The sequence below is a fragment of the Medicago sativa genome, chromosome 7, assembly GCF_051527215.1.
Source record: "Medicago sativa cultivar Bolivia chromosome 7, Bolivia_mono, whole genome shotgun sequence".
NCBI classification, from domain to species: domain Eukaryota; kingdom Viridiplantae; phylum Streptophyta; class Magnoliopsida; order Fabales; family Fabaceae; genus Medicago; species Medicago sativa.
In genome coordinates, this window is record NC_140755.1 from 84,426,757 (window position 1) to 84,445,544 (window position 18,788).

Below are 18,788 nucleotides of genomic sequence, written 5' to 3' on the forward strand. Positions count from 1 at the left end.
GTTATACACATTTCATTTAATTCTTAAAAAAAATATACATATCTCGTTTAAATTCTCTTTATCTTAGTCAGTTTTTCCCAACAAAAAAAAAAAAACTTTGCCGCTGAACATTAATTATCTAATGAAGAATGCTAGCAACATTCACATTTTAACACCATCTTTAGCACTCATTCTTTTATTGGATGGAATCGGTGTATGTCCCACCACTTTGTGTGGATTCTATCTTCAATGTGTAAACCCACAATAATTTAACCGAATAAGAAAATGAGTATTAGAGAAAGTGTTCAAAAGAGAATGTTGATCGTACTATTCATATTGTCTAATACTAGCAAAGAACAGTTTTGTTTATTGACTAAAAAAAATTGCAAAGAATATTTTTGCTTGAGGGGATGCATTTGTCTATGATCATATATATGCAAATAAGAAAGGAAAAGTAATTTTATAGTAAAGAATATTTTTTGTCCTGCCAACTGGAACTTTCCATACGGTCCTGTCAAAAATAGTTATTTTTACTATCTAAAGAAGATAAATAATTATTCTGATGATGTTAGCATTAAATAATTTTTCATTAAAAAAGATACATGTCACATTCTTTTATAAATTAAAATTGAGGAATCTTGTGAAAAGGACAAACAATAGAAAGGTGAAGAAGGTAAGCTTTGTTAATTGTTATAGTTGTCTGCTTGTGCATCATTAAAGAGAAATGCCGGTGTCTTGTGTGTGTCTTAGACAAATGTTGATCACTTAGAAGTTAAAATGTACAACTGATAGATAAAACAAAATGTTAGCATCTTGCCGTTTTTTAGTTTCCTTGAGTATGATATCAATCCAAACAAATTTCCATAGAATAGAGATAAATTCACAAATTGATTTACAAAGAGTAGTGTCACGTTTCATCTTACAAATCAATTTTTTGTAAGGATGAGTTTTTTAAGGATGAGTATCATAGCTATCCATTCTATGGATTCAAAGGTCACCTACATGAGATGAATTCATTGAATGTGTATAAAAGCAAAAATGAGAGAAAAAGAAAATCAGAGAAATTCGAAAAATACTCATTTGCAATTAAATTTATACCTTAATCATGCCATCTTGCAATTTTTAAAAATAGTTTCTATTTAAAAACTTTTTATAAAAAAATGGATATTTTTTATCCTCTAAAAGAGTCTCTATAAAATACAAATAGAGATTAAAAGTGAATAATTTTTTTTAGAGACCAAACTTAAAAGTTTATAATTTTGTGAGGACTAAAGACATATTGAACCCAAAAATAAATGAAATTTACAAAGGAAAAGAAAGAAAAATTGAAGGAAAAAAAAAAAGACATTTATAATTTAGGCAAAATGATTATTGATATAAACAAATTTTGTCATTCGCAATTGCGGTCAACCTGACTCGAGTGATTAGTCACCTGCACGTTGAGGATGCTCGATTAAAAACAAAAATTAATGTCAAATGTGTCATTTGAATTTGACTACATTAACTGCATTTTCTTTTACTATACGGAATCCAATTCCTTGTGATTAAAAGGAAAATGCTACTTGAAAAAGAAGTTATTTGTCCCGAAAAATATAATTCAAGAGAACATCACGAACATAAGTGTAAGCATATCAACATCTCTTCCATTTTCATCTACCTATGTATTTCAACAAGTCCAAGAGATCCAACGCTTGTAATTAATTTTTAGTTTTTTTTGTGCATAAATATTTATACAATTGTAAATCAATGACATTCTTGTTAAGTATTAGTGTATTTTATATCATTCATCAGTCCACTTTTTTTTTTACATGTGTATTAATCAAGGTTTAAATGAGGTCTCCTATTTTCAATTGTTTAGTTATTTACATTTATATGACATATATAGTGCAACATATGATTATATTTCATGAAAAATATTTAAACAACTTGCAGCTCCATAGTAGAAGAAGTGGAAATGGGATCAGAAGAACTAAACAAGAACCTTCTGCAGCATCAAAACCCTTCAGAGGAGGAAGAAGAGCCACTAAGGAAAAGGGTATGGGAAGAAAGCAAGAAGCTGTGGATAGTAGCAGGCCCTGCCATATTCAATAGGTTTTCAACATTTGGTATCATGGTAGTTGCTCAATCCTTCATTGGTCATATTGGTTCAACCGAATTAGCTGCTTATGCCCTTGTTATGACTGTCCTAGTCAGGTTTGCAAATGGTATTCTGGTAAGTCAATTGTTCCTCAATCGTTTAAATCGTAGTCGCAATTCTGATTTTGCAAAGAATCGTGATCAAATACCACCGATGCTACCTCAATCGCAATTGTATTATAGACATAAAAAAACCTTGATGTCACAAATACAAAACTGCGATCGACGGCAAGTTATGAAAATTTATATCTTATCGCCGATGCTACCTCAATCACAATAGTATTATCGATATAAAAAAAACCATATGTCACAAATACAATTGCAGTTGATGGCAATTTATGAAAATTTTGCTTTGATAAATAGTCTTTATGTATTCATATCTTGCAAGTGAAAAAATAAGGTAAAATTATTTACAATGTTTTTTATGAGCAAATTGAAAATTGTAGTTGGGTATGGCAAGTGCATTAGAAACACTATGTGGACAAGCATATGGAGCAAAACAATATGATATGCTTGGAGTGTATCTTCAAAGATCATGGATAGTTATATTCTTAACCTCAATTCTTCTTCTTCCAATTTACATTTTTACCAAACCAATTTTAGTGGCACTTGGCCAAGATGAAAATATTGCACAAGTTGCTGGAAGCATTTCAATATGGTCAATAGGTATAGTATTTGCTTTCTCTGCATCATTCACTTGCCAAATGTTCCTACAAGCACAAAGCAAGAACAAGATTATTGCTTACCTTGCAGCAGTTTCAATTTCAATACATGTTTTTATGTCATGGCTTTTAACTGTGAAGTTCAAGTTTGGCCTTAATGGTGCAATGACATCAATCCTTTTGGCTTATTGGATGCCAAATTTGGGCCAGCTTATTTTTATCATGACAAAATGTCCTGATACATGGAAGGGTTTCTCATTTTTGGCCTTCAAAGATCTTTGGCCTGTTATCAAGCTTTCTTTGTCTTCTGGAGCTATGTTATGGTAAGAATTTGAGCAATTTTCATAATCAATTTTTAAGATTATGTATGGTTTGTAATCAAAGTGTGTTTGGATGAACTTTTAACAATCATGATTTTGAATAAGCTTGATTTTGTAAAATTGATTTTGAATTAAGTTGATTTCTGTTTGAATGTTTTTGAACTAAAACAAGTTTCAATTAAATCTAGTGTGAATATTTAGCCCAATAAGACTAACATAAAGCTATGGTCACTTTTACAGTCTTGAAATATGGTACAACACAGTTTTGATTCTTCTAACAGGAAACATGGAAAATGCTGAGATTTCCATTGATGCTCTGGCTATATGGTACTATATCTCTCATTCTCATTCTTACTTTTACTTCAAAATTTAGCATTAAGAGTCATATTAAAACTAATCTATTGATTTAATAAAATTATATTATTTTGCAGCCTCAACATCAATGGGTGGGAAATGATGATAGCCCTTGGTTTCTTTGCTGCAGCTAGGTACATCATTGTGATCACAATCTTATTGAGAAGTTTCTTGTCAGTACTAAATGTTAGGCTAAATTACATTTTTTGCAGTGTTAGGGTGTCAAATGAACTAGGCAGAGGGAGTTCCAAGGCAGCAAAATTTTCCATTGTGATAACAGTGCTCACATCATTTTCCATTGGATTTGTGCTATTCTTGATCTTTCTGTTCCTAAGAGGAAGACTTGCTTACATTTTCACCCCAAATCCAGATGTGGCTAATGCAGTTGGAGATCTGTCACCTTTGTTATCATTCTCCATATTAATGAACAGTGTCCAACCTGTGCTTTCTGGTAAATATTTACATCATCACATTATTTGCTATAATCTATTGCTTATTGTTTCAATTTATTTTGTTACATTTCTTAAACTTTTAGTCCTTAAGATTATAGGGGGCATGTGAAGCTTATCTAATATTCTCTGCCATTAATTAGAGATCAAATAGCTCAGATTACACAAACAACAAATTAATTAATTATAAATGATCACAACCGTTGATTTAAGATCTGACAGTCCAAATAGACCGTCTCGCCGTTACAGCAGAGAATCCAAATTCATCTAAAAATGTTGTTGTGAATAGGTGTTTCTGTTGGAGCTGGCTGGCAAAGTGTTGTAGCATATGTAAACATAGGCTGCTATTACCTAATTGGTATTCCTATTGGAGTTGTGCTTGGTAATCTTCTTCATTTGCAAGTTAAGGTAATTCATTTGTCATTTACAAGAGAAAAAGTTACTTTGCACAAATGTGAAGAGTAAAATATTAATAATACTAGTATACTCTTTACTTCGCTACATTATTTATAAATTTTTTTGGTAACCATCGCATTAGCGCGAAACATCCATTGATGACTAATCTCTTACAGGGAACCTTACCGATTATATTTAGTGGGATGTCCCCTTCCAACTATATTTTTTGGTAATCATATCATTGGTGCGAAGTATTTATCATCTTTCATAGACAACTACATATGTGTTGGGGAATCTAACTTACCACCTTTGTTGGGGTCTCTCCTATCAACCATATTTTTTCTTCGACGAGTCTCAAACGTGAGACCTTGCTTATCCAAATCCAATTCACCCTAACCAATGTAATGTTGATATATTATTAATTTACTAAACTACGTGGGTTCTGTTACTTTGTTTATATATAAAAGAAATCAGATCAAATGAGATACATCGTCCTCATTGAAGATTTAGAATAAAATTTAACGTAAAACCTATCATTTATGAAATCATGGACTAAAACTCAAGTCACTACCATGAATGAAATGTCTAACCATTTGTATCAAATGCAATTGGTTGGTTGGTTGGGATTCCATTAATTTTTTGACAAATATATATACCAAATAGAAAATGGGATCCACGTATATAATTTAAAGAGAGATTAGTGCTTCCTATATCGCATAATGATTAAAGAGATATTGTTGGTGCTGAAATTGGGTCACTTTTGCAGGGTGTTTGGATTGGAATGTTGTTTGGAACTTTTGTTCAAACCATAATGCTTATGATAATCACATTTAAGACTGACTGGGACAAGCAGGTATTAGTCAATTTACTATATTCTCTATAATTGTGAAATTGATTGATATCCGTTTCTTATAATTTTAAGCAGCTAATAATAACATATGTATTTTACAGGTTGAGATTGCTAGAAATCGTGTTAATAAATGGGCTGTAGTGGAGAATGGTGAATCAAACAACACATCAAGGATATCCAACTAAAGAAGAATATCAAGAGGATGTATAACTCAGTGAAGAAAGTCTAATAAGGAGAAAAATAGTATATACTTATATATAAGATTCTCTCTTCTAGTCAAAATACCCCTAGAGGCTAGATATGATTTTTTATTTTTATAGATAGATGATTTTTTTTAAAAGACCAATTCCTTCAAAAAAATTATATAAATAAGCCAAATATTATGAAAGTTACTCTCTCTCTCTGTCACTAGTTAAGAAAAAACAAAAGAAATTGGCAATTAAGTCATTCTGAAATGTAAATTGACATGTCGGTCCAACCAAAAAAATATTAACTGATTGTGAAATACAAATACCAAATTTTTTGTCAAAAAAAATACAAAATTTTAATTTTATTACTTTAAAAAATATTGTATTATTTACTCAAAAAACATCTAATTTTATTAATATTATTATTTAGAGATATTTTTTTTTGGTATAAAATATAAATCATGTATTCTTCTAATAAAAATTATTGTATATAAATAAGTCGATCTGGTACGATTTAGTAAACTTTTTTTTATGTCTAAGTCCCACCTATTTAAATAGACTTTATAAAAGGTTTGAACTTAACTTTTTTGTTCCAAATAAAGTGAAAAACTCTCCTCCCCCAACTTCCAAATTCCAGTCTTCTCCCCTCCCTCCGAAGTTTTTTCTCCCTTTTCTCAATAGGTTAATTCCATATAATAATATATCAGAGTAATAGTTATTTTTGTCCCTAAATGTATAACGAGTAGTCACAATAATTTTTCACTTTATCAAAATTTTAAATAATCTTTGATTATGCACTATGTTAGTCAAAATAGTCTCTTATGTTAAAATGTTTCGATAATATTGTCATATTAGTCCCTAAATATACTTCCTTACTTACTCTCATAACAATCCTTACATGAAAAGATCTAAGGTCGATATTTATGGACTATTTTAACATCAAGACTATTTTGACTAAGAATTATATAATCAGGAACTATTTTAGAATTTCGATACATTGAAGGATTATTGTCGTTGTTTGTTGCAAATTCATGGACCAAAATAAACTATTACCCTAATACATTAGTACCAAATTTTATTTTGAATTCTGCTCATTATATTAAGGGTCTTGCTAACCAGTGTCCTAAGGGCAATGGTTAAGGAACCCATAAGTAGAAATTTTGTCTTGGAAAAGTAAGCTGTTACAATTGACCAAGTAATAATTACACTACTTTTTATTAAAAACTTACTTATTTTGATTGCTTAACCATTGCCCTTAGGGCACTGATTAGCATTCTCCTTATACTCCCTCCGTCCCTATATGTAAACCCCTTTTGTTTTTTTCACATTTCTTAAGAAAAGTTGTTAGTGTAATTAATGTGTCTACTTTATGTGTTAATATTACCAAATTGTCCTTTGTTTCTATCTGTATTAAATTTGACTTTTCATATTTCTAGATAAGTTAGTAGTATTAATTAGGGGTATGTTTAGGAAAATAATAATAAATGCATCTAAGAATTTGAAAAGGAGTTTACATTTAAGTACAAATTTTTAGTCAAATGAGTGTTTACGGAGGGAGTATTAATTAATCGTATTTGACTATTTGCCTATATTATTACAGTTCTCTTCAACATCAAATCGTTGATTGAAATTTGAAAGTGAGAATCACAAACAACAGACAAACAGACAAGAGAAGAGAAGACTAACCTCAGTCATATTCATTCTAGCTTTTATAGTTTTTATATTATAAACATGATAAACTTAGATCAACCGCACAAAAGTCATCGTTCCCCAAAATAAAATTTACTTATTTACTATACATATTGATTTACAAAAAGATTTGAAGTTGATGTATGGCAGCTACATATGTTCTCCTAATTCGATTTGACCACAATTTCATATTTGATCAATTACGGTCTTAAGAGTGAAGTAAATATCTTCCTATGTCGCCACACAAAAAAAAAAGTACTTGTGATGAAAATAAATATTAATTAGATTTAATTGGTGTGAATGGTCAATATAAAGATACTATTCTATAAAAAAAATATATGAAGTGGTCGGAATTTGAATCTAGTATTTTTCATTTATTCATCTTAATGAATGGATTTTTTACTATTAGATTATTTGATAAAAGAAATATTTAAAAAAAATGAAAACGAGAGGCAAAATATAAAATTTCATATTATAGAAACTAATTATATAACAAAACAACGAAGATCAATTGTAGCTTATTGATGGGATGAAAAAGATTTTATCTTTTATTTAGAGACAAAAATTAAATAAATATCAACAAAGTTTACTAATTAAAAACATAATCGGGCCTTTGTTTTTTTTAAGGGATAACCGAGCCTTTGTTAATTGTAAGGACTAATCAAGAATGTATAAACTTTTATAGGGTTGGCCTAAAACTTTTATAGTTTAGCGCGATTTCCGTTAAAGAACTGGCGCGTGACATAAGGTGAATTCTTATCTTTTAATTGGAATTTTTCCTCACACATGTCATGAATAGAACTCCTGACCACATACTTAAGAGGGTCAAATCCCTTGTCGAGAAAGATTTCTGAACATAGAATAGTGATTATTTTTTACCATTAATATTTTTTGCTGATGTTTTTTTATCTTTATTTTATTGATGATAACGATGATCATTCTTTCTTGTAAAAAAAAAAAAACAATGATCATTCTTCCATTTTAAAAAAAAAAGGGTAAATTACACTCATCTTTTTTGAGAGAAGTTTAAATTACACTTTTTTTTTCCTCTTATGTTAAAATATGCATTCCTCTTCCTTGAACATTAAATATAGGGTTAAATAAGTTTTTCATCCTTATAAATATAGCAAATTTTGATTCTAATCCCTAAAAAATTAAAATGAACGTTTTTATCCTCACAAAAAAATTTATTTTGTTTTTGGTCTTTAATGGCCACTTTATGTTCATATGAATGTCAATATTATAACTTTTTTATGTTCAAATTGTACCCATGCTATGTTCGTCTATTATGTTCAACTTTTATATATTCATATTATGTTAAAAAAATGTCAAAAACCCGTCAAAATTATATCCACTAGGGACCAAAATCAAAACAAAAAAAATTTGTGAGGATGAAAACATCTCATTTTATTTTTGATTGACTAAAATCAAAATTTGATATATTTATAAGGACAGAAAATTTATTTAATCCTTAAATATATAGAAAAAATTACACACACCTACTGTATGAGACGCTTGAATTACACTTTACACCCTTAATAAGAGTGAACCATCAAATTCGTCCCTGAATTTTCACAGGTCGGCCAAATTCATCCTTCAATTATGCGAAATATCAACTTAGTCCCTGAATTTGTCAGACGTCCATAAAAAATGTCCATCCGTCAAAGTGCTCTGTTAGCCATGCTGATCTGTCGCCCTGCATGCTTTGTTGTCTTGTACGCGTGGCAAGAAGGAAGCTACGTGTTCAGGGACTAATTTGATTGAATTGGAAAAAGTTCAGTTTTCACTTTTCAGATTATTTTTTTTCTGCTTTTCCCATTTTGCCCCTGCATTACCCATACATCCTTCTTCACATTTCAGTCAGAAACATCAAAAACGTCCTTGACCCTTCTTCTTCCCGCTAAAACTTTCTCCATTTTCAGCCCTCCAAAATCATCATCGTCCCCAGCGATTCTGATGTTTTTGAAGTTTGTGTGTTCGGCTGTGATTAAAGGTAACATCTTTCCTGTTGTTTATCAAGTTTATGTGTTCGTATTCACCCTGTTTTTGTCCTTTTTTTGTGTTTTCATTTTAAGTTTTGATCATTTTGTTTATTTTGTTTCTGTGATCGTTAATGTTTGCCTTGTTCTTTGTTTGTGTTTGTTGCGTTTTTGAGACAATTGTTTTGATTATTAGTTTTAGGGTTTTGGGTTAAGACTTAAAAATTTGAAAATTTGATTTTTTTTCTGTTTGGTTACTAAAATTGATGAACATTTAACTTTGTAATGAAGGAAATTACATGTTGAATAAAACAGTTTCTGAATAGGGTTTGTATTTTAGGCAATTAGTATATTAATTGAAGGACTGATATGATTGATTATGTTATGATTTTAGGGACTAATTTGATTGAATTTGCAATTTCAGGGTGTTGCACCGAGGAGGTATGGCCTTAGATGACCAGTTCTTTCAGCTGATAGGCCTAAGCAAACACCAATGAGGGGTCCTGCACCAGCTCATCCAACTCCTGCTGGCATAATTAGGGTTCCATATCCAACCTATGGTCCATCCGATTCGACTCAACCTACTAAATTCATGGAGTTTATACCAACTCCCGGATTTCCAAAGAAATGATGCTTCCTGGAGTTTAATAGATGTTTTGGATTTGTAATATTTAGGCTTATTTGAATTATTCCCCATAGTTGGGTTTCTTTTTGCTTAACTTGCCGTTTAAGACTTATGACTTGTTAATGCCACATAGTTGGGTTGCTTTTGCCTATGTAATTTCTCAGACTTATGACTTATGACCTATGACTTATGCCTATGTAATATTTCAGTTTCCATTTGTGTGTTCTGCCTTTTTTAGTTTATTTTGTACACATACGTTTCAAGGATCAATTTGATATCTGATTAAACAATTCAGGGACTAATTTGATGGTAATATTATTATAGAAAGATTACATTTCTCAATCATCTTCAACCTCTTTTTATTAGTTAAACAAACCTTTGGCAGAGGGCAAGCATAGAATGGCCTTCCTGGGTTTTTTGAAGTATTGGATTTTCTAACAACACAAATTCTAGGACACCAACATTCAAGCACTCTCACAACACCATTAAACTTCGAGCTTGAAGATGAAGCTTGTCTTTCATAACCGTTTTTTCCCATATTCCCACCCCCATCATTTCAGATTCAATTTCAATAGTTTTGCTTCAAGAAATTTTGAGGATTTTGGCTTTTAGATTCAATACGAAAAAAATTAAGGTTTGAAATTTTTTGAATTGGGGCAGAACTGGACCACTTATTATTGGAGGAAATTTTGGTGATTATAGAGTGTAGATTGCATATTGTATAATTAGGGTTCCAATTTTATACAATTGGGGAAGAAAGCCAAAACATTTTCTGCAAATCAATCAATTTAGTCCTTCAAAATGTTTGTTATTATCGGCCAAATTAGTCCTTGCCTACGTGGCTTCTGACATGTGAGAGGTTAACGGCCACGTCAGCCCCGTTAACGCTCTGTTTGAACATAATGACTAACTTAATTGACATTTAACAAATTCAGGCATTAAATTGATATTTCGCATAATTGAGGGACGAAGTTGGTCGACCCGTGAAAATTCAAAGACGAAATTGATGATTCACTCCCCTTAATAATTAAATATATATTACACTTTAACTCATTTTAAATATATTACACACCTACTATATGATATCTACTTATTATACCAGACAAAACAAGCCCTAGATAATTCCATTTTTGCCCTCATTTTTGGCACTTTAGGGGTATTTTGGTATTTTCCTAATTAATGAAATTTCTTTGTTGACAGATCATCACCTTTTACACTATATATAGCCAGTTATAAGATTGAGAGACTCTTAGTGTTTCCTATTTCTCAGCTTTCTCTCCCGTTGCTATATTGCCCAGGTTTCTCTCCGGTTCAGTTTGTCATCATCATCATCATCGTGTTAATCAAAGGTTGGTGTCCGATTTTCTTATCTGCATGCATGTTTCTTCTGTGTTGTTTTTGCTGCTTCTTTACTTTCCCTTCTTCATGTAGCTTAGTCGATTGAGAGACTATGTTTGGTTTGTATGTTGTGTTTGTTTAATCGATTGAGAGATTTTGGTTTGATTTTGGTCTGATTTTCTGAATTTGTGTTTTTGTTCCATTTTTTGGTTGATTCTGTTCTTCTAATTGATTGATGCTTTATTTTGTTTTAATCGATTGAGTTTATATTTTTTTTTTCCTTTAATCGATTTGTTTGAAGATTTTGGCTGAGAGATTTTGGTTTGATTTTGGTCGATTATGGGTTTGTGTTTTTTCTTATGATATTTATGTTCGGGAAATTTTATTTGGTGGTGAGGGTATTCTTAAATATATTTGATGTCTCAAAAAATCATGGTACCGAAAAATGCTTCAATGATTCAGGAAATATGTTTGGTCTCTTATTTGATTTGTCATAGTATCATGAATTAGAGTCTAATGATATTTATGTTTTGGAAAATTTATTTGGCTGTGAGGGTATTCTTAAATATTTTGGTAGATTAATGTATGACTGGATTATGAATGAGGGAATTTGAATCTTCTTTGGGTTGATGAGGTGCAGGTTTTTTCAAGATTTCCTGATTTTCTATGTTTTTAGTTTTTGGGATGAACAGCTTCTAAGAATGGTGATGAGTTTTCTTTGTGTACCTTTGGTTGTTGAATCCACAAAAATGAGATTAAACTGGTTTGGAGTAGAATAGCTGGACTTAATTAGCTATGAAGTTCAAATTATTTCGAATAAAAACAAAAAGTTGCCTTGACTAAATATTACAATCCACTATAAACAATAAACTTTTGGTTTGTCAGAGATGAGTTTTTATCTTATTTTGAAAGTCTTTCGTTTTTGTGGTATGATATTGTAAAATCACATTGATATCTGTGTGTAGTATTGAACATTATATCGGATTTTGGTGACTTTGGCTGTTGAATTCACAAAATTTGGATAAGACCTGGATATTGATTTTAGATTTCTTTGGTAGACGAGTCTTAAAATTTAAGATGAGAAATGATCCTTCATTATTTAATTATTTTCTTTTGTTATTTGATCACATATCCTTCATTATTCACACATGTATATGGCTCTCTTGCTACTTTCTCCAAGTCCATTGTCTATTAGCACATCTTTTGCTTTGATTATGTTGGTAAATTTTACTTTAGGACATAGAAAATATTTTTCTTACAATGGTATGCATTTCACCAAGAACCTACAGGAGGTGTTGATACCCCCAATGGTATGTGCTTCTAAACTAAATGCTTTGAGGAGTTTTATGTGGTTCTTTTTCAGTTTTAGATATGCATACTATGTGTTTGATAAATTGTTGCAGTGGAACGGGAAACTTTCTCTCCAAATATAGTCCGCTTTATCGAGTAAGTTTTCAGTTTTAATAAAAAATTTGCTCAATGTTATTTTATAAAGGGATTTTTTAGGTTATGAAGTTTGAATATTCTTTGGTTTCAGGACTTTGCTTCAGTTGACTCATCAAAACTACTCCTCAGGTGCTCATGTTATTCCATATTTAAAATATACTACTATCTTTTAGCATTGGTTTCCTTCTTCTAAATGAGTTCTTATATGTATGTATTAAGCTTTTGATAGAAACATAGCACACTTCACTTTCACCATTATTTTCATTGTTTCTTTTGTCTGGGCCAAATCAAGGAACCATGATAGTTTATAGCTGACCTTAATGGTGTAGTTAGTTGTAAGATTAAGAAAGTATAAATGCAATTAAACTACACGGTTTGAGTACCAATGAACAAATGGGAGATTACTAATGCATTTTTGGCGTAGTTCCAAACGTAGAACCATGAAACAATATTGGCCAATTTAAATTACAAAACGATCGGTTGTGTCGCTATTTTTGATATCGTTGAGAATTACGGTCTCTAATGTGGTTGATGCTGCCTAAATTGCGGTCGAATTAGACTTTGATAATGTTGCGCTGATGGGACGTTGTTTTGTAGGTCAAGATGGTGATAAGTTGAGTTTGATTAAACTTGCTAGCATAATTGAGGTTTCTGCAAAGAAAGGAACTCGTGATCTCAAGCTCCAGGGCAAGTTGATGAACCAAGTTGATTGGCTCCCTGATTCTATAGGGAAGTTATATAGCCTGATTCTTAGTATAATATTTCACTATTGCAATTTTGTTATTTATATTATTGTTCATGTCATGGTCCTTGAGTGCTAGCAATTATGATGACAGCCACAGTTGTAAAAATTGGGCCCATGACATATTGGTTGCGGCTTAATCGAAACTTGCTCTATTTGTTATTTGTGATATCAAGGTAATTGTCTTAAAGTCTTCTGCAGTCACTCTGAAACTGAACTTAGGTTTTATAATTTCTAGCTTCTGGTTTTATTGTTACTCTGAACATTGCAATGTAAATATGCAGGATAGAGATATCTAGGGGTTTTTGAAAATATAAAACGAAAACATCTTAATATTTTTGTAGGCTGGAGCATAGCTCATCTTGACACAATTTAATTATCTTATTCTTTTACCCTGTGATAGTATAAATTTGGGGATCAGCTAAATTCTTTACTGGAAGTTGCTGGTGCTAAAACTATTTCGTTCTTTCTATTTTTATGAACTTTGTAGATTACAAGGTAGATATTGGACTTCTGGAAATGATATAAGTTAGTTGGCTATTTTATATGCTTATAAGTTATATCATATTAAATGTGTATTCATTGGAATAAGAATGAATAAACTGTTGTATTAGTTGAAAAAAATTTAGCAAGGGAAAATTGGCGTCTGAAAGTAATCAAATGTTCTTTGACCCTCTTTTATAGATAAAACACACATTTGTGTGCGCCCGCACTATTAGATTAAAATATGACATCCCAGAGAGACTGATTTACACCTGCCATTAAAACCAATTAGTAGTAACTTAATAAATAGCCTTGGCGCAATTGGTAAAGTTGTTGTCCTGTGACTGGAAGGTCATGGGTTCAAGTCCTGGAAACAGCCTCTTGTGTAAAAAACAAGGTAAGGCTGCGTACAATACCAAATGGTGGGACCCCTTCCCGGACCCTTCGTATGCGGGAGCTTTAGTGCACCGGGTTGCCCTTAGTAGTAACTTAATAAATATTGAGGGACTCATTTGTTCTCTTTATGCAGAAAATCATCTCATCTCAATATGAATTATGGTTACATTATGTATCTGTATATGATTATGATATATGTATATGTACTTTTTTTTCTCTATCTAAACTTTCAGATGGAAGGCAATTGCAAAGTTTGCATCTTTATAAAGTGTTCATACCGTAAAATTTAGACTGATGTACATTCTATGTTAAGAAAAGGGTAATTCTGAGCAAATAAAATAGATATGTCATATGCATGTATGTGTCTCATTAGGAATTCTGAATAAATTAAAGACTCAAACCAAAGTGCACATTTTCAAATCCTTTGCAACATGTCTTCTCATCTTCGAAGAGATTATGGATTTTCTTACTTTAGGTTACATTTATCAGGGAAATGGAAGGGCATGTTGTGCTGGTGGTGATGTTGCAGCTGTTGCTAATGACGCAAGAGGAGGTTTGTTTGTCTTTTTTTTTTCTTTTAGGCTGTGAGTATTGTATTTTGTACTACACTTTTATGATATCATTTCATGTTATTTTCTTTTATTGATTTTACTTTGCTATTTCCGAGCTATTGTGACCATCACTCATTGTTATTTTATTAAATGATTCAGTTATTAGGATTATCAGTAACCATACACAAGGGGTTATGTTTTAGGCAAGGTAAAAGTAGTTAGATTTATAATGAAAAATGACCATGTTTGGAACTATCATTTATGATTTAGTTTTTTCTCCAAGTCTTTTTATTTTAAGTTGGTATGTGTGCTATTGATATGGAAGACCATGCTTTTAAAAAAACCTTAGGCAACCTACACCAGCTGCGGCTCAACTAACTCTGTTGTGGATAACCTCAATACTATGTTGATGGCTTGATGCCTTCATTACATTCATGTTAGTATCTGAACACCAATCCATTTGTGACAAGGTTAAGCTTTTTATATAAGGAATCAAGTGCTCATGATGTCCTGACTGGCAATTTAAGATGTGACATTTTATCAGCTTAAGCATTATGCTTTGACTTTGATTTTTTACATATGTTTAATGTCTTTTTGTGCTTATCATGTTCAGTTGGAAAAGCAGACAACAATCCAAGCTACAGGTGTGGCTTCAGGTCTGGTAAAGACCATACAAGGTTTAGGCTTCAAATTACAGACATTAAATCTTAGTTTTGATGATGAAGATGTTGCAGCAGTTGCCTGGACTATTGAGCAACATTGGACCTGCTGCAGGTAATAAGTTACATTTAGAGAGATGTTCTTTTATTCCCTTTTAACTGTGTTGAGATCTGACCTATTACTTTTCTGATGATATATTTGCAGATAGCATTCTTGATCCTGACGAAGGTAATCACTTGGCATTGTATTCATTTCCTTGCTATCTATTAAGACTGTGTGATAGATATGTGTCAACACATAATATTGCAATTGCATCCGATTATATTCGAATTTCAATCTACTTTTACAACTTTCTCTATACTCTAAAAATTAAAGCTGTCAACATAATATTCAAAACTGTATCCCATGATGAGGGGCATTAGTGTGCAGTTTGACGGATTTAGGTTTTTAACATCATTTTATAAAAAATATTAGCAAAAGGTTGTTCACTCTACAGATTTAACATCATTTTATAAAATAAAAAAAAAATATTAGCAAAAGGTTGTTTACTCTACATTGACAGTTTTCTTGCATTTAATTAGGCTTTGAACTGAGTGACATTTTGAAGCCTGATCTGATATTGCCATTATTGGAGACGTTACCATTGGAGCAGCGTCTAGCTTCCTATTTACCAGAGGTAATGTCATATCAATGTAGCGTAGCGATTGAGTTTTCGTATTCCTTTTTCTAAACCAGATTTCTATAGATATGATGATAATAAACAAACAGATATGATGATAATAAATAAAATATATTCCCCTTAGTCCCGTAATATATAGCTTCTTCTTCTGGCCTTTTCATTGCCACTGTATATTAATAAACTGACTCAACTGTTTTAGTTTTATTCAATTCTATTAAGCAGTAATGCTGAGTATTATAACTCAAATCACAATGGAAACTTGGTCTAACTGAGTTTAGATTAGTTTGCTTTTATTCAACATTTTAATGGTTTGTAGATATAATATGGCAACACTGGCTGATTTTTTCTTACCTTCTTGACAGTTGGAATATTTTATATTATATGGTATTGTGTTTGCTGCCTATTTTCTTTATGGTTCTAACCTTCTTATATTGGTGTATGTATCAGAAAACAGTGTGGCTTTCTATATTTTACATGTGTATACCAAAGGGATATGCAATTGGCTATGTCTATGGTGGAGTGGTAAGTTTTCATTTAGTTTTAACACCATTATTTTATTTCAGTAGTAAAGAAAGATAAAAAAGAAAACTAGGATGTCAGTGTAATATTTTTCTTTCAATCTTTTGAAAACTGAAAAAGTAAAATTCGTTTCAGATAAGAAATATCTTAAACAGGGGAGAAAACTAGGATAGTAAAACTCACTGCATATTTATAATTCCCATTAGTTAGTTCTCACATATAATATAGTGAATTGGCTATATGATTTGAGTACTGTTTATTTTCTGTTCATATAAGATGATTTCAATGTGGATATAGTAATGTAGCATCTAATTCCCATTAGTTGTTCAATGTTTTTATACTTTCAATGGATATGCTTGTGCATTCAGTGTTTTCCATTTGAACTATTTTTCACATTGATGCTTATACTCATTGACTTGCAAAGGTTCACCTGAATTTTACATATTTCTTTTGGAAAAAAGTATATCAGATTCAGAGGAAACGGTGTTGATTTTTGCAACTGAATTTTTCTCTCTTAATTTACAGGTTGTATTTGGGAAATGGGAAAACTCTTGATCTTGATCGCAGCCCCCGACCAAAGCTCCGAAAACAATGCATAAAGTATCTTGGACTACATGCGTCTGTTTATTGGACTTAGTATTTTCTTTATTTTGTTAATTGTAGTTGACATTGACTATAATATTGACTTATAATTAATTTTTTCAAAAGTTATTACTTCTTCCTGCTTTTCTAACCAGCTGGTCATTTCTTAATAATTCGTAAATAGCTGGAAAGAGAGCACTATGAATACATTGTTTGCGAGGGAAAAATCATACACAAGCAATCTGGTGATTTATTTCATACGAAAAATGACTCTGACGATGCCAAGTGGATGTTTTGTAATGAGATTTTGTAGCTGGTCTGTTCGGTTGTTTTTATTGTGTCATTCTTCGGCTGTCATGCTCATCTGCACCGGTGTTTTTGCAGTGGTTAGGATGGTTTATGTGTCTCGGAAGTTGGAATTGGGAGTGTTGTCCGATACACAACAGTTGGTGAAACACTTCTCTGCAATCGCGGTGTAGTAGAATCTACATGTACTAGGACTTTAGTTGGTATCTTGAGATGTTTAGGGTCTAATTATTCAAGTATATGGTGTGATGTTAATTAGCTTGAATAATTATTGTTGAATTTAAATAATTAAGTGATGGTCCTTATTTAGTGCGGAACATTTTGGGATTGGCTTACTACACTTGGATTTATCTTAGTAAATCGGTTTCATTTGTCTTATTCAAACATATAGTAAGAATTTAAAAAAAAAACAGTATTTAACCCGTGCGAAGGACGCGACCTTCGTTCTTAAATTTACGAAAAATAGCAATGTTCCGTAATTTGAACATCTCTCCTTTAGAGCAAATTTTTAAAAAAATACTTAATTCATCCCGTGCGAAGCACGGGTTTGTAACTAGTTGTATTTTAAGAAAGAGAGAGAGCGTGTGATTGAAATGAGAGAATAGAAAGTGTATCTTTTTTAGTCCAATAGTGTGTGGAAAAGTGAAATAGCGAATATTCATAAGATTGGGAAACTGACGCACATGAAAGAAATATATGTTGTAAGTTTTTTTTTTTTTGAAGAAAAATAAATGTTGTAAGTTGTAACCCAAAAAATAGAAAGAAATAAATGTCAAATTGTCGTTTTCCTCCTGGGGGAGCAAAAAAGCGTAGGAAGTGCGATGTTCTACGTACCAGCCATATGCCTAAAAAATAAGGGTGATGGTAACGTATGTCTTAAGTCTATTGTTTACAAAAAACCATTATAAAGGTTTTTGAAGCATCCAAACTCTTTGGTATTCAAAATGAAGCGGGGTTTAATTTCGATAGAGTGGAAGGGGTATCAAAGAGGATGATTCGATCCGAACAAGCTGATCAAAAGAACAAAGCAAAGATGGAGTATGTTAGAGGTAACCCATGATTGTGGCAACCTTCAATGTGCGAGGGTTACGAGGAGGATCAAAGAAGAGAAAGATTAGAGACTTGCTACGTCAACATAAAATTGATTTTATGGCTATTCAAGAAACAAAGATGGAGGATGTGTCGGCTTCCTTTTGTGCGACATTATGGGGTGATGATGATTTTGATTGGGCGTTTCTTCCCTCCGAAGGGGCTAGTGGTGGGATTTTGTCCATTTGGAGAAAGTCTATGACTTCGGTCTTCTATACTTTTACGTGAGAGGGCTTTGTTGGTGTGTGCATGGAGTGGGGGGTAAAAAAGATTAAATGTATGATGATTAATGTTTACTCGAAATGTGATTTGGCCGCCAAGAAAAGATTGTGGGATAGATTGGTGGTGGCTAGGAAGAATTTGGGTATAG

At 31.7% G+C, this 18,788-nt stretch overlaps 2 protein-coding genes and 1 long non-coding RNA gene across 34 annotated transcripts; all 3 read left to right on the top strand.

The window, feature by feature from the left end:
* The first annotated feature begins 1,555 nt into the window (after nucleotides 1-1,555).
* Nucleotides 1,556-5,534, top strand: LOC146909464 (protein DETOXIFICATION 21-like). Of its 5 annotated transcripts, none has more exons than XM_085728030.1 (9): nucleotides 1,556-1,672; nucleotides 1,912-2,191; nucleotides 2,562-3,100; nucleotides 3,338-3,424; nucleotides 3,529-3,585; nucleotides 3,664-3,902; nucleotides 4,190-4,308; nucleotides 5,063-5,149; nucleotides 5,248-5,534. In XM_085728030.1, the coding sequence occupies exons 2-9, from the start codon at nucleotides 1,934-1,936 to the stop codon at nucleotides 5,329-5,331; spliced, it is 1,470 nt and encodes a 489-aa protein (XP_085584156.1). In that variant the 5' UTR covers nucleotides 1,556-1,672; nucleotides 1,912-1,933; the 3' UTR covers nucleotides 5,332-5,534. The 5 variants fall into 5 exon arrangements, with proteins under 5 accessions (XP_085584156.1, XP_085584155.1, XP_085584154.1 ...); XM_085728029.1 differs by having other exon boundaries at nucleotides 1,556-1,601; XM_085728028.1 differs by having other exon boundaries at nucleotides 1,574-1,814.
* Nucleotides 5,535-6,934: 1,400 nt separating this feature from the next.
* Nucleotides 6,935-9,842, top strand: LOC146909465 (uncharacterized). Its single transcript, XR_015019992.1, has 3 exons — nucleotides 6,935-7,771; nucleotides 8,602-9,016; nucleotides 9,427-9,842. It is a non-coding gene; the product is annotated as an uncharacterized LOC146909465 (long non-coding RNA).
* Nucleotides 9,843-10,878: 1,036 nt separating this feature from the next.
* Nucleotides 10,879-17,689, top strand: LOC146909466 (26S proteasome regulatory subunit RPN13-like). 28 transcript variants are annotated; one of them, XR_015020000.1, is made up of 13 exons: nucleotides 10,879-10,976; nucleotides 12,202-12,275; nucleotides 12,369-12,411; nucleotides 12,503-12,618; nucleotides 13,009-13,329; nucleotides 13,557-13,651; nucleotides 14,522-14,585; nucleotides 15,197-15,357; nucleotides 15,448-15,471; nucleotides 15,825-15,919; nucleotides 16,370-16,444; nucleotides 16,967-17,077; nucleotides 17,208-17,689. XR_015020000.1 is itself a non-coding variant. In XM_085728035.1 (13 exons), exons 8-12 carry the CDS (start codon nucleotides 15,300-15,302, stop codon nucleotides 16,994-16,996), a joined length of 282 nt encoding a protein of 93 aa, XP_085584161.1. In that variant the 5' UTR covers nucleotides 10,879-10,976; nucleotides 12,202-12,275; nucleotides 12,369-12,411; nucleotides 12,503-12,540; nucleotides 13,009-13,329; nucleotides 13,557-13,651; nucleotides 14,522-14,585; nucleotides 15,197-15,299; the 3' UTR covers nucleotides 16,997-17,041; nucleotides 17,208-17,689. The 28 variants fall into 28 exon arrangements, 10 of the variants coding, with proteins under 10 accessions (XP_085584161.1, XP_085584162.1, XP_085584160.1 ...); XR_015019997.1 differs by having other exon boundaries at nucleotides 12,503-12,540; XR_015020007.1 differs by having other exon boundaries at nucleotides 12,255-12,275.
* Nucleotides 17,690-18,788: the final 1,099 nt, after the last annotated feature.